Here is a 15454-nt window from a genome sequence, read left to right as displayed (position 1 = left end):
CAGTTAGCTAACTAGACTGTTTACTTTTCCCTAGATTGTGTGTTATTTTGTGTGCTTGCTAAAGACAATTTGGACTAACTTGATTGTTTCTGACATATGTTCATATTTACTTGTGTGCTTTTATTCACAACTGACACACTGTTGTTTTTGTAAAGAAGTAGAGATGTGCTTGTATATGTGTTCAGTGTGAACTCCAAGCACAGATAGGACAAATGGAAATTCATTTGCTTAGGTGTTAATCATGCAAACACATTCATTTTTTATTGTGGTGTGGTGTCAGTCAGATTCAAACCTATGATCTTCTGCTCTGGAATTAGTCCACTGAGCCTCCAGGATGGAGCTACCATGCCATATTTCTATTAACTCATACAAAGCTGTACATTTTTGTCTATTCAAACAAACCCTATTTCAAAGGCAACAAGCAATCATTAAGATCAGGTGAGGCCAATTAGTGGGCGCAGCCAACATACCTGATCACATTTAACAAGATAGAGGGGGATAGGTGAGTTTAGGGTGAGTTAGCAGGATTCAGACACACAAACAGTTAGTATGAGTAAATGCATGTAACCATAAGGACATGAATATTCCATGGACGTCAACCTGTGGCAGAGAGTGACTCACTCTTCAGATGTCCGTGTTACGTCTAAATTTGGGCAGAAAACCTTGAGATGGGAGACAGCAAAATAGCAGAAACTGAAAGCTGTTCATCAAAAGCCACCAATGTAACCCTCCTCTCTGTCCATCAGGAGGTGGTTGTGTTAAATGTTTCAACAGATTATGAAGTCATCATCATCATAACTTACCTCTCAGCAGGTAACATATCACTGCTGCTATAATCACTGCTGCTACTGCTGCTATTGTTATACCAGTGATTGAACCTGAACTCAGTCCATCTGAAACTGAAGGAGAAAATACAGAGTTGCAGTTTTATTGTTGAATGTGATCATGTGACTTACAGTGAGGGGAAATAGGAAAAGTAAACTTTGTACCATCAGATGGTTTATCAGGTGTGATCTCCAGGTAGGTGAGGACCAGGTGTGTGTCTCTGGCAGTAGAGAGTTCACAGCTGTAGATTCCCTGGTGGACCACGGTTAGCTTGTGGAGCTGAAGGCTGCCAGAGTCAGACAAACTCTGAACCTGCTCCTTCCACTGGTCGTTAACGTACATCTGAGATGTGCCCTTGGTGTAGGTGGAGGTGAGGATGGTGTCTATCTGGTTGAACCTCCAGGTGAGGTTAAAGGTCAGGAGGTCAGACTGAGAGACACTGCAAGGGATGGACACTTTACCTCTTGGAGAACCCTGGACCGGATCTGAAATTATGTGATGAGAAAGTGCCTTTTTCGCTTGATCTTTGCATACTGTCTCACATTGTTGTGTTATTTTTGTAGAGTTTATAGCCAGAAAAATTGATTGATTGATTTATAAATTGTTTGATTAATAGGTTGATCAATTGATTACCTTGCTGTTTCAGGGTTGCTGTCCTTTCTACTGTCCCAGAGGTCACGGTACAGATGTTGGTTCGGTTTCTGATAAACTGTTTTGTGCTGGTGATGTCATAGAGGCCCCCGTCATCCACCTTGGTGCTGGTGGAGTTCTGGATGGTTCCAGGGTCAAATGAAAGGTCAGAGGGGGGGTCAGTGGACCAGGTGAGTTTAGGCTCAGGATAGATACCTGTAGAACTGCAGGTGATGATGTCATCTGATAACTGTATGTCCACCAAGCGGACTGGAGCTGCAACAAAGTAGACATTACATTTACATTTACATTTTACATTTTAGTCATTTAGCAGACGCTCTTAACCAGAGCGACTTACAGGAGCAATTAGGGTTAAGTGCCTTGCTCAAGGGCACATTAACGTCATTTAGCAGACGCTCTTAGCCAGAGCGACTCACAAATTGGTGCGTTCACCCTATAGCCAGTGGGATAACCACTTTACAATTTGGGGGGGGGGGGGGGGGGGGGGGGGGGGGGGGTTAGAAGGAATACTTTAGCCTATCCCAGGTATTCCTTAAAGAGGTGGGGTTTCAAATGTCTCCGGAAGGTGGTGAGTGACTCCGCTGTCCTGGCGTCGTGAGGGAGCTTGTTCCACCATTGGGGTGCCAGAGCAGCGAACAGTTTTGACTGGGCTGAGCGGGAGCTGTGCTTCCGCAGAGGAAGGGGAGCCAGCAGGCCAGAGGTGGATGAACGCAATGTCCTCGTTTGGGTGTAGGGACTGATCAGAGCCTGAAGGTACAGGGGTGCCGTTCCCCTCACTGCTCCAAAGGCAAGCACCATGGTCTTGTAGCGGATGCGAGCTTCAATTGGAAGCCAGTGGAGTGTGCGGAGGAGGGGGGTGACGTGAGAGAACTTGGGAAGGTTGAACACCAGACGGGCTGCGGCATTCTGGATGAGTTGTAGGGGTTTAATGGCACAGGCAGGGAGCCCAGCCAACAGCGAGTTGCAGTAGTCCAGACGGGAGATGACAAGTGTCTGTCTGTCTGTCTGTATGTGATGATCACTTTATGGAGCAGCCATAAAGTGATCATCACATACAGACAGACAGACAGACATTCCGTACCCTCCACTGCCATGTTAATGAAGGACTCCTTGTGGTCTTTAATAGTGCTGGTGTAACACTTGTATATGCCCTGGTCCTGGAGTGTGAGTCCTCTCAGCAGTAGTGAAGCGTTTCCTTTGGGGATCTGGTCATTGAACAGGGCTGTTCTCCCTCTGTAACGCTGGCTCTGCTGTTTGAGCTGATCTGTACTGTAGTAGTAGGAGTGGACGGTCAGGTCCTTGTCTTCTGGTTTCAGCCAGTGGATGACTTCATCACTTCCAGGCTGGAAGCTGCAGGCCAGGACACAATCCTCTGAGAACAGACAGGTTACATGGATGTCAGCAAGAGAATAAACACACACGTTAAATGAACATCTGGACAAGATGGGATTCAAACACAGACTCCTATACTCCCCAATAGTCAGATACCTTGGTAAAGTGAGTAGGCCCTTGGTTTATATCAGAGTGTTATTAACCTGTTATTATTGTTAATATTGTTAATATTAACCTGAGTTTAATCTGTCATTGTGGTCCTCCTCTGTCCTTCACCCACCCCCCTCCTCACCCACAGCACCTAACTAAAATCACAATATAAGTAAAGACTCCAGTCAGACCTGAATGACTACACTTCCTTCATGCCTCTAATCATACCACACTCATTCAGCAATCATTTACATTGTTAAACCATCTTAGCCTGTCCTGTCTGTTAAGTTGAATCACTGATCATCCATTAGTTGTTCAAACATAACCACAGAGACACTTTCTTGAGTCCTCATAGTCATTCACTTGATCACATGATGATTAATCTACACTGAACAAAAATATAAATGCAACATGTAAAGTGTTGGTCCCATGTTTCATGAGCTGAAATAAAAGATCCCAGAAATGTTCCATGTGCACAAAAAACGTATTTCTCTAAAATGTTTTGCACAAATTTGTTTACATCCTTGTTCGTGACCATTTCTCCTTTGTCAAGATAATCCATCCACGTGACAGGTGTGGCTTATCAAGAAACGAATTAAACAGCATGATCATTACACAGGTGCATCTTGTGGTGGGGACAATAGAAGGCCACTCTAAATTGTGCAGTTTTGTCACACAACACAATGCCACAGATGTCTCAAGTTTTGAGGGAGCGTGCAATTGGCATGCTGACTGCAGGAATGTCCACCAAAGCGGCATAAGCCGCCTCCAACGTTGTTTTAGAGTATTTGGCAGTACGTCCAACCAGCCTCACAACCGCAGACCACGTGTATGATGTATGTTTCAGCATGATAATGCACGGCCCCATGTCGCAAGAATCTGATCACATTTCCTGGAAGCTAAAAATGTCCCAGTTCTTCCATGGCATGCATTCTCACCAGACATGTCACCCTTTAATGCTCTGGATCAACGTGTACAATAGCGTGTTCCAGTTCCTGCCAATATCCAGCAACTTCGCACAGACATTGAAGAGGAGTGGGGCAACATTCCACAAGCCACAATCAACAGCCTGATCAAGTCTATGTTAAGGAGATGTGTCGTGCTGCATTAGGCAAAGGGTGGTCACACCAGATACTGACTGGTTTTCTGATCCACCCCTTTTTGTTAACGTATCTGTGACCAACAGATGCATATCTGTTTTCCCGGTCATGTTAAATCCATAGATTAGGGCCTAATGAATTGATTTCAATTGACTGATTTCTTTATATGAAATGTAACTCAGTCAAATCTTTGAAATTGTTGCATGTTGTATTCATATTTTTGTTCAGTGCATTCGGAAAGTATTCAGACCCCTCGACTTTTTCCACATTTTGTTACGTTACAGCCTTATTCTAAAATTGATTTTGAGATGTTTTTCAGCAGCAGGGACTGGAAGACTAGTCAGGATCGAGGATGAACGGAGCTAAGTACAGAGAGATCCTTGATGAAAACCTCCCCCAACAGGACAACAACCCTAAGCACACAGCCAAGACAACGCAGGAGTGGCTTCGGGACAAGTCTCTGAATGTCCTTGAGTGGCCCAGCCAGAGCCCGGACTTGAACCTGATCGAACATCTCCGGACAGACCTGAAAATAGCTGTGCAGCAGTAACGCTCCCATCCAACCGGACAGAGTTTGAGATGATCTGCAGAGAAGAATGGGAGAAACTCCCCAAATACAGATGTGCCAAGCTTGTAGCATCATACCCAAGAAGAATCAAGGCAAAAGGTACTTCTACAATGTACTGAGTAAAGGGTAAGAATACTTATGTAAATGTGATATTTCCATTTTTTTTATTTTATAAAATTGCAAACATTTCTAAAAACGTGTTTTTGCTTGGTCATTATGGGGTATTGTTTGTAGATTGATGAAGGGGGAAAAAAACAATTTAATCCATTTTAGAATAATGTTGTAACGTAACAAAATGTGGAAAAAGTCAAGGGGTCTGAATACTTTCCGAACGCACTGTATGTACTCCTCGAACGAAGGTGTATACAAAGGAGACGATTCTCTGATCTTAGCAGCGCCATTCTTACTCTTTCGCGTCATCGACCTTGCTCGCCTACGTGAATGTTGCAGTGCCACATCAAAAACGCTACAAAAGGTTCAATCTCTGGCTAGCGGCACTTGAATTTGGGGCAGCATTTTGACAATTGGCTGCCGCCCTCCGGCGCCCCTGTTCGGCTGCTACACCGCCGACCGCACCCTAGCCACCAGCTCATGGCGTTGCTGCAGTTCCCGCCCTCACCCCATTCCTGTTCCTCCCGAAATTCACTCCCACTATTTTGGTAGCTATGGTGATGTGTGTGTTTATATGGGATTATCCAATTGTGAAACATTAATAAAAAGGAATCTGCCAGTTAAATGATTGTTTTGTTTATGATGAAGCCGATTAGTGATTAAGGCAATAGCCTAACCTAGCCTGTTAATGTTAGCTAGCTACTACTAGTGGATATAATTTTAGCTAAAAGTAAGCTATATAGATTTGAAACAATTTGCTACCATGTCTAAGAGACGAAAACGATCAGGAAGCGAATATTTAAAAAAACGAATGAGAAAAGAGGCACCAAAGAAATTCGCTGCTGAAATGTATCAGCGTATACATTTGTATTTATTTATTTAAATAGACTACATCCTAATCTCGCTCTCTCACTCTCTTTATCTCTCTCTCTCCCCCTATCTTCCCCTCTCTCTCTCCACTCTTGCTGTCTCTCTCAGATGATTTGATTTCAGGGCCATGGACAGCTACGGAGAGAAAACATCGCTGACTGCAGAGGAAAGAGGCCACTCTAGGCGGAGACTAAATCAATAAATGCTGAAACTGATGTTGGACAATCAAATTCGCTATGTAAATAAACGAAATTCGTCAAGGCTGGGTCATTGACATAAATATTATTTTACACTGCTCCAGCGAAACGAGGCCTGCCATGGATTTATGAAAGCACTTGTTTCTAAAGCTGAAATGATCTCACTCTTTTTTTTACAGTTCTACAGGAATATTAAAATATATGTTAAATATAATTATTTATAGTTATTTCTATTGTAATTGTAACAATTATGGGATCGTGCCATGTGGGATAACAGTTGGCTGCAAAGTGATAGCAACATTGTAACTCTCCGATGCAGGGGTTAAAGTTAAATTCCCTTCTGCCTGGTAAGGGACCTCCTATATGTGCACGCGTGCACCAACATTTTTTATGGGCATAATCATTGAATTACATATATATTTGGAGCCTATTTCTTCCTATTCCAAAAAATAAGTGGTAAGCTTCATTGCCCTGCGTAGGGTAATTACACTATTGCCACCAGCCAGCAGCCTAGAAATGGCAGCATTGAGACACCATGTAGGCCCTATAGCTTCGTGAAATGTTAGGCTTAGCCTGTGAAAGTGACGACCAAATAGCCTACCAATAAACATTTATCCACTAGCTAAAGCAAAGCCATGTCCTGGCACCTTTAGAAAGCCTATCATCGATTCTACAGGCATGCAGCCGCATAGACATGTTGCAATGTCAGCACTATGGACAGCGACCTGTAGTTTACTTGGTTGGGCCCAGAGAAACTGTTACACCAGTGGCTAGCGATCATTTTGGAATTTAGTTTTTTGAGACAGACAGAGACAGAGACAGACCGAGACAGAAATAAGGTAAAGACAGGTCAACTAAGACCGACTGTAATGATGGTTGTTGCTCACCTCCCCCATCTGTGGGTGTGGCAGTCCATAGCAGAATCACTACCAACACCAGATCCCTTAATGTAATGAAAACCTGAACTCTGGCCATCTCCACGGAGACCAGACACCAGGGTTATCGTCGTGGATACAAACTCCTCCCTATCTTATTGCGTTGTGCAGAATATAGTACGAGCATACAGCACGCAACGCTGCTTGTCGAATCCGCATCCAGGATCCAAACAACAGTTTTTTAAGGTGTAATACACATGAATGCCAGTTGATGGGGACCTAGTCCCACTAACACGTACTTACGCAAGGTGTGTGTGTGAATCCTTGTCTACTGGGCCTCCTAACTCAGACCATTACCAATTCCTATAGAACTCTAATACACTTCCTGCCCAGTCATCTCCATTGGATCTATCTTAGACGCTGGGACGTCACACCCACAATGGATGTCTTCTTTGGGGAGTTTGGTCCAGCGGTGTGTGAATGGCCCCGTACTGTAACTGTCCTCCATGTTCTGTCATTGCATCACCCTCTGCTACTTGTGTGCTTCTGTCTTCCTCCCCTCCTTTATTCAGAGGCTGGTTGACTTTGTAGTGTATGTTATTCGTAGGTGTTACCGTCAATCAAGGAGTCTGCTCATACTGAACGTCGATCATAAGGTTTATTCAGATCATAAGCTTCAGCATGAGTAACAGGTGACATGACACCCGGAGAGCAGTAGTGTCGTCCAATTCTGATGTCTGCTCTGACCTATCTTCTTCGTGTACCCCTATTTATAACCAATGCAACAAGATGGGCTCCCTCTTCTGGCCAGTTTTACAATACACTTCCTGTCTATTATATGTTACATTATACTAACAACCAACATTCCATTTCGTCATGAAAAACATTTAACAAAGGCATAATCTTCAGATACGATATTCCCCCCTTTCGAGACGAAATAAACGTCTCGAAAACAAACAGAATAAGATTATGACTATTAACCATTTATCTCATTGAATATTCTTAACCTTAACCCCAAAAACCTTCTCCTCTAGAGTGTAAATACCTTTCTATGAAATACCTGTTTATGAAGTGTGAATACATTACTATGACATATGAACAACTGTTTATGAAGTATGAACACATTACTATGAATTATGAATAAATCTCTATGAAGTATGAACACATTACTATGAATTATGAATATATCTCTATGGAGTGTGAGAGCGAAAAACTGTCCAGCAGCCATCCATCCACATCAATCAAGACAGTAAAATTCTCTCACCGTTCCTCTGCCCCAGGCAACCACCGTCGGTACTCCAGATAACCTCATAACTCATGTAAATGCATTTGAAACTATGATGTAATTAAATACCCATGTAAACAAAATCCTATCCATAAATATCCACTCTCAGGCTGGTCAACCCATAGGACCTGAAAGGGAATCTCTCCCTGCTTAAACCTTCTGTCCTTAACCCCATCGAAATAAACAAAAGCATCTACAATCCTCATCTAACATCATTCTACTAAAATCAATACCTAAGAATATGACCCAATTATGTATTACACATGTCTATATTTCATTGCAGACACTGGAATGTAGTCCACTACACTTCCTCTTCCTGTAGTGTCCTCTTCCAATGGACTTGTTGATGATGGAATCAGCCACACCATCCTTGTTTCATCTCCTCCAGTCATATTGTCCCTTCATATTGTCTTTGTTTGAGTATTCCAATCTCCACATGTTCTCCCACATACTTCTGGAATGACAAGAAAATAACCGACCAAACAGTATCTTTTGCAAAACAACATTTTCAAATTAAACATCAATATCCACTAACAATCTAAAAATGATATATAAATGATGCATGAATCACATTATCCATCCCCCCCTTTGATTCATAAATCATACTAAAAATCATACTAATATTGAAAAAACAATTTGACAAATCATCAAATAATCCAAAATGATATTTATCCATCAGTAGGCCACTTGTCCCTCTTCGTCCAGATCCGGAACAGTCAACAATGGCATCTGAGTGTTGCCTCCAGGCACCACTTCTCCAACCTATCTCAATCTCATAACTTTCTCACAAGTCAGTAACATATTACACAGTGCCTTAAAATGTACCCCATCACTGCCCCCTACTGGCCTAACTGATTTTGCAACCAAATCCTTTCAAATGCCTCCCTTATAATCTTCAAAGCATCTATAACACTCGTGATATTATCTGAACTATCTGGACTCACAGTAATACACTAATATTTATCAATATTATCTTCCCAAATGTTACACCATACCATGAATGAAGTCCCCCCTTCTCCCTTAAACTTATTCTTCAATGATAGGCTTGAAGACTATGACATGTCGCCATGTGTCTGCTAAATGACTAAAATGTAAATGTAATGTCACCCTTTTAATCCTAGATTTAGCTGTGTCCAATGCTATCCCTCTTATAATGGTAAAACCTCATATGGAAGCTTCAACGTTGACCTGTAACAACATCCTATCCCCATAGGGTAAGAATATACTCTATCATAATTTCCCCTTATCCTCTAAAATTCCCATAGTCACATTGTCAGTCAAAAGCTAATCTTTTAACCATCAAAGTCCTGCTCTTCTTACTACCCGATATATAAAAAGTAACCTATTATTTGTCATTACTACCCTTAAGGTCATACTTATCCAAAGTTATCATCTAACATCCCAATCTGATCTTTCCATAAACATACCCCTTACCTCATATGTTTTATTAGACTTTTATCCCTCAATATTTCACCTGAATACTTCAGAGTTTGCAATTACCTGATTTTACTTTCCCTCTAACCAATGCTCATAGGGTAATCCCTTCACCCAAGAACACTTAAACCCTACTGTTTTGACAACAACTTAATTTTATCTGTCAATGACTGTTGCCAATTCCACAGTTATGACAAAGCTCAAAACTGACCCACACCTGACAGAGGCTGCGCAACCGTCTAACAGGTCCTGGATGGAATTCTCAACAGACATGGACCCTCAAGATTCCTCACTGATTCTTACAGAATGAGTTAATCTATCTCTAATCTTCACAACAGAGGAACGAGCAGCACTGATCAGATGCCCCCCCCCTCTGTCATCAAAATCAAAAGACCCCATACTGTAGCTTCCATGACGAATCTCTATTCTCCATTTCAGATTAATCTATATTGTTTATATTAATATTGGCTCTCCTTTTTTAACCCTATTCGTAATAACCTAAACCCCTGAGTCTCTCTTGCTGCCTCCTTCAATTTCAGAAAAGTTGTTGTCATCCTTCCTACATTTGCTATTACCATCGTATCATTAATCCCTTCCAAAGTTACCATTAACGTCGTTGATTTAGTTGATGAATTAAAACCCTTAATTCCCTCTAGTGAGAAACTACCAACATCCTATTCGATTATTCCCTGTTGGAGTGACTACTGTAATAAACTTATCCTTAACTCCCTCTGTGACTGTGGAAAGTTCTACAGACTTCAAATCTTCCATTATAAGCATCACCTTACAAATTACATAGCCCTTTAACCAATAATTCTTAACCAGAACAACTTCTAATGCTTGCACTAGATAAGTACAGATATATTCTCCCTGACCTTTCTCTGTAACATTACGCAACATAAGTGAACAGTCACTCCTAACCCTATTCCAAACTATACCTCCTTCTACTCCTGGTCCTGATAACAATACTTATTCTCCATAATTATCTCTCCATATGAGAGAAACGTCCCCATCTTAAACCCTAATAAGTATTTTTCCCCCTAAAATTGGTGCTGTATTGGTTCCCTTATAATCAAATGCAATATGTTTATGACTTTAATCCCTATCAATGTTGAAAGAGTTAAATTGCTTCTCCCTGTTGTTATAATAGACTGAAGTGTTAATGTCCTTAGTTACTCCTAGTTTTCCCCAAAGGAAAAAAATGGTCTTTGCTTGTACTTCCATCTATCACCACTAGTGTCACTTTTTCCCCCTTTCAGTTCTACCTCTAAACTTTAAAACCTCCTGATTATAACAAAATACACCTATAATGACCTTGATCTCCCTACTGGAAACTGTAAATATAGATACTCAATCACGCTCAAATCATTCAGCAACACATACTTTCTCAATGCATCTGCTCCTAACCGATTTAAACTCCTCCCCTATCTTCCCACTAAACTTTAAAATGTCCTTCCTCACTGTTCTCTCTCTGTCTTACTACTAACTTTGAAACTTAGCTTACTGTCTCAGAGTCCCTTCAACCTAGCCTACCCCTAACTTATTTTAATCTAATCTTTTCTCTCATAACATTTAAAACCTTTTCCCCTGATTTATTGACAAAATCTCTTACCACCAAATTTTAGAATATGTGATTGGGAAAATTCCCCACCTGCTTCTGACTCATTACACACAGACTTGGCAAAACCGACTAAACACCTTTTAGCCTAACCTCAAATCTCTTAGTGTAAGAATGTAACCCAAAATAACAGTCACCCCTATTAACTTTTTTCCCAGACAGATTGTCTAACAGGCAATCTAATACATTATCATCCTTCCCATGATATTATCTTTTAAGCAAATGATTCCCCAAAAACCCTACTTCTTAAAATAGTCTCCCAGACAGTCAGTCGTCTATTGGGCCTCTGATTGAATACTTCAATTTACCCCATGCATCTCTTCCCACAATGTCATTGTTATATTGTCTCTTTTAATTCCTATTTGACTTCTATAGCAGAGCTCAATTGATTCCCTAAGAGTATTTAAACTGTTTTACTACCTCAAATCCCTATCCTAATTAGTTTACCTTACAGAGTGATATGTTTAACCTCTTTAGACTGAACCCAGATAAGTTTTCCCCTATTCACTATCACTTCTAATGGCCGGTGGTTTCAACTGTTAGCTATTTTCTCTTCTTCTCTAATCGAGGCTCTCAGCAATGCACCCCTTCCGGATATTCTCGGCACTCTAGAATATTTAGTGTTCACCTGAAGCACCGGTGATCTTCACTTGCTCGTTGATCTTCCTCTGTTTCTTCTTCTCCAATTATGTGTCTGTCCAGAAACTGACCGTCGATATGGAACATATGGTCCCCCCTTGGTTGATACAATTGCCTTTGATATTGTTCAGTTAAAGCTGTAACAGTGATTGTTGATTTGATTCACTCTGATTCTTCATAACCAACACTTATTTTCTTCTTCTCCACCACCAGTTATAAGTTGTATTTGATAGAGTTTTCTTCGTCCGTTTCTTCTCGTTGTGGACCTATCAGTATTCTTCAAACGGTTATCTTCTAAGTTCTGTTCTTGAAATATCATCTTCTTACCAGTGGCCTTTCCTTTAGCCTCACTGTATTATTATTTTCCTTCAATTCTTGAGGTCTTCATCCAGTCATGTTACTTCCATTTCTCCATTTCGTCTTTCCTCTCTTGTACCTTCAACTTTCATCAGAGATCAAATCTCTAGTATCCATTTCTTCTTTCCTCTCTTGCCACCTTCTGATCACAGAGTCACTTCCTTCTGATCACAGAGTCACCTCCACCCATGACCTCTCATCATCATCATCCTCTTCTCCTTAAGTTCCCAGACATCCCGATTTTCTTTCCTTCTTCTGGATTCATCTTCATCGTTGTTTCTGCTCATATTCGTCTTCATCTCTGATGCCATAATCACCCTGCTGGATGATGTCTTTCTGCTGAATCCATGTGTGAGAAAGGGGTACTAACTTCTGCCATTAGTCTCTCCTAACACTAGTCTACTTTGATTAAAAAATGACTATTTTAATCAATTTCCCCCTATATCAAGCCCTTTATATTCCTTTATTGTGAACTATCCTATTTTAGACTATTTAAGTTATAGACTTCCCCCCTAAAATTGTTAATATAACCTAAACAAATCCATTAACCATCCTGAATAATTAACCCCAATTCCTATTCCTAGTATATTACCACAGCCCATCAACTGCCAGTAAATGCAAGTTAGTCATCTTCAGACTAAAATACCCATAACCAAAGCCTTACCTTCAATACTACAATACTCCAATTCCCATAACCCCTTGCTCCATTAGCTCTAATTATCATAAATTTAAAGAATAATGTCAGTACCTGATTTCCAATCGAACTGCAATCCAGCCCAGTGATGCACATAGCTTCCAAAATGTAACTTTTATTGAAATAGAATTTGCCAAGCCCCTTGTAAAATCGTCATAACATCACATATCCTGTTAGGGAAAGATCTTGTAACCATAATCAGTACCAAACCCTTTTTGACTTGATCCTCTGCCACGTGACGTGATCACTTCCTGTATCTCCTCACTCCTCTCACTTAGCGTTCCTCTCATATGACAGAAGAACAGAGACACAACATAACATTTTAGTCGTTAATGCAGTCACTGAGTATTTCCAACCATTCAATATTCGTTCGTTCTACATTATTCACTCTAAGACTAAACTCAGAATTAAATAAATCGCTCAAAAACCTTTTTATTTTTTATTTTAATCCGTTATTGAATTCTTTAATTAAATGTATTATAATCCGCTACCATATATCTAATTTATAAATTCAATAGGCTACAAAGCAAGTTTCATCTTCAACCAATCTTTAAACTAGAATACTCGTACTAAAATCTCTCTGTCTGTGTGTTTCTCCGTCTCCCTGCAGCCCCCATGTGTTGTTTTGCAGAATCCCACGCATGCGCAAATATCATTTATTACATAGATCGCTCCAAAACATTTCATTTAATCTTAATCGTTTTATTTTAATTAATTATACTCCGTCAACATATATTTGATCTATAAATGTACTACATCTCGCCAAATAGTTTAACGTTCACATAACAGTTACTTTAACGATTTTAAAAGAGTCGTGTTCACCTCTCTCTTCCGGTAGCCCTTAAACCCCTGAACAAGAAACCCCAAACAAACATATGACCTTACGCCACCATTTTGTTTCGTCGACCGCATGTCGTAGATTTAGTGCCATAAACCAAAACGTGTCCTAATCTCGTGTCCTAAACTCCCCTTTCTGTAGTGTAGTGTCGCAAAATTAAACGCATGCGCACAACCATTCAAAAATACGTTTCCCCATGAAAGAATGATTCTCTCCTCTCTCCCCAAACAGAAAGAATAACAGCCAGCTGTAACTTCCCATGTCCCCTATAGTCAAACAACATTTAACAGCGCTCACAAAACATACAACCTGACTTACAAACACATAAACAAGTTTAAGAGACTTTCACCCGTCGCAACGGAATCTCTAAGGATACGTTAGCATGTAGCACGCAACACCATTAGCATTCAACCTTAGCAGTTAGCTTAGCCTACGGTACATCGTGACACAAAACACAATTAACACTAGCATCCAGCCACCATGATGTAGCCTGATTCACACTTTAGCCTTACAAAAATTAGCCTCAAGCCTTAGCATTTAGCATTTCGCCACGATGTACCACGTGACCCGAACCATACAATCAAGCCTTAGCAACGAGGCACCACGTGGCCTGAAACAATCCAGCCTTAGCTTCAGCCTCTAGCCAACAGCGGCCTACAACACAAATCAATATCCTGCACCGTGGCCAAATAAATAATCGTCCAATTCTCTCCCCGTCTAACTTTTTGTTGCCTTGAAAGATGAATCTCATATCCAGAGGTCAATCCCAAACCAATTTCCCGTCGACCAGAGGCAGAATATAACATAAATACACCAATTCACTTCATAATTTCCGCTTAAGAAATCAACCTGCCCAAGCCTACCACTTAACACAGGATTTGTAGCCCACTTAATAATAATAATAATTATTATTACAAGTCGCCTCGTTTCGAGGTCTTTTCCGTATTCCCGGTGCCCTAATTATGCAGATATCTCCCAACATATATATTCTCTACCAATCCATTTGTACAATCCATTGTTGTAAACAGCGTTTACACATCAACCAAATTTAGAATATTTTCGTTCAGACTCCCAGTTAACAGCAACACCATACCTCAATAACGACCCAAGTACTTTTAACTGTGCACCGTCAAAGCCCTCTCCCCAATCAACGAAATGACTGGTGTCCAAAGTTTGTGAATAATCTCACCTTTTAGCCGGCTTGAACAATAGTCAACTCACGAATCCAGGAAAGGGACCAATAACGATGCAATCAATATCTCAGCGGAGCCTCCATTATGTAGTGTATGTTATTCGTAGGTGTTACCGTCAATCAAGGAGTCTGCTCATACTGAACGTCGATCATAAGGTTTATTCAGATCATAAGCTTCAGCATGAGTAACAGGTGACATGACACCCGGAGAGCAGTAGTGTCGTCCAATTCTGATGTCTGCTCTGACCTATCTTCTTCGTGTACCCCTATTTATAACCAATGCAACAAGATGGGCTCCCTCTTCTGGCCAGTTTTACAATACACTTCCTGTCTATTATATGTTACATTATACTAACAACCAACATTCCATTTCGTCATGAAAAACATTTAACAAAGGCATAATCTTCAGATACGATAACTTCATTACATTCATTAACATTAAAGATGGTGTTATATATCACCTATTGGTTTAGTGCTGGAGGAAAACACACATTACATCTGATACACACACACACACACACATACACACACACACATACTACACCCAATCCTACTGTATAAAAGCCATTCTACAGCCAGTCAAAACCACTTGTTGTGTTTCCAATGAGGCTCAGTCACTCTGGGTTTGACGGCCTGGGTTCAATATGTGTGACGATCAGTTAGCTAACTAGACTGTTTACTTTTCCCTAGATTGTGTGTTATTTTGTGTGCTTGCTAA

At 40.8% G+C, this 15454-nt stretch overlaps 1 protein-coding gene and 1 long non-coding RNA gene across 2 annotated transcripts in view; one reads left to right on the top strand and one right to left on the bottom strand.

The window, feature by feature from the left end:
• LOC311143173 overlaps window positions 1-15454 on the top strand; it is a 54674-nt gene that overhangs the window by 2585 nt on the left and 36635 nt on the right. The gene's annotated exons all lie outside the window — the stretch shown is intronic.
• Window positions 220-6805, bottom strand: LOC311143152 (CD276 antigen-like). Its single transcript, XM_084178945.1, has 6 exons — window positions 6692-6805; window positions 2558-2875; window positions 1459-1731; window positions 990-1310; window positions 804-899; window positions 220-662 (listed from the first exon to the last, which is right to left on the bottom strand). The coding sequence occupies exons 1-6, from the start codon at window positions 6777-6779 to the stop codon at window positions 625-627; spliced, it is 1134 nt and encodes a 377-aa protein (XP_084035071.1). The 5' UTR covers window positions 6780-6805; the 3' UTR covers window positions 220-624.

Source organism: Coregonus lavaretus (assembly GCF_964263955.1).
Source record: "Coregonus lavaretus genome assembly, chromosome: 2".
NCBI classification, from domain to species: Eukaryota; Metazoa; Chordata; class Actinopteri; order Salmoniformes; family Salmonidae; genus Coregonus; species Coregonus lavaretus.
Note: the sequence above shows the minus strand (reverse complement) of the source record. Positions and strands in the feature narration are given on the sequence as shown.

What these genes read in the sequence shown, in the direction of transcription:
- LOC311143152 (XM_084178945.1), bottom strand. Translation starts at nt 6,779, where the DNA reads ATGGCCAGAGTTCAGGTTTTCATTACATTAAGGGATCTGGTGTTGGTA. An exon ending in CATTAACATGGCAGTGGAGG is followed by an intron (nt 1,732 to 2,557) that starts GTACGGAATGTC and finishes ACTTTGTTGCAG; the next exon opens with CTCCAGTCCGCTTGGTGGAC. An exon ending in GATATGTTACCTGCTGAGAG is followed by an intron (nt 663 to 803) that starts GTAAGTTATGAT and finishes TCCCATCTCAAG; the next exon opens with GTTTTCTGCCCAAATTTAGA.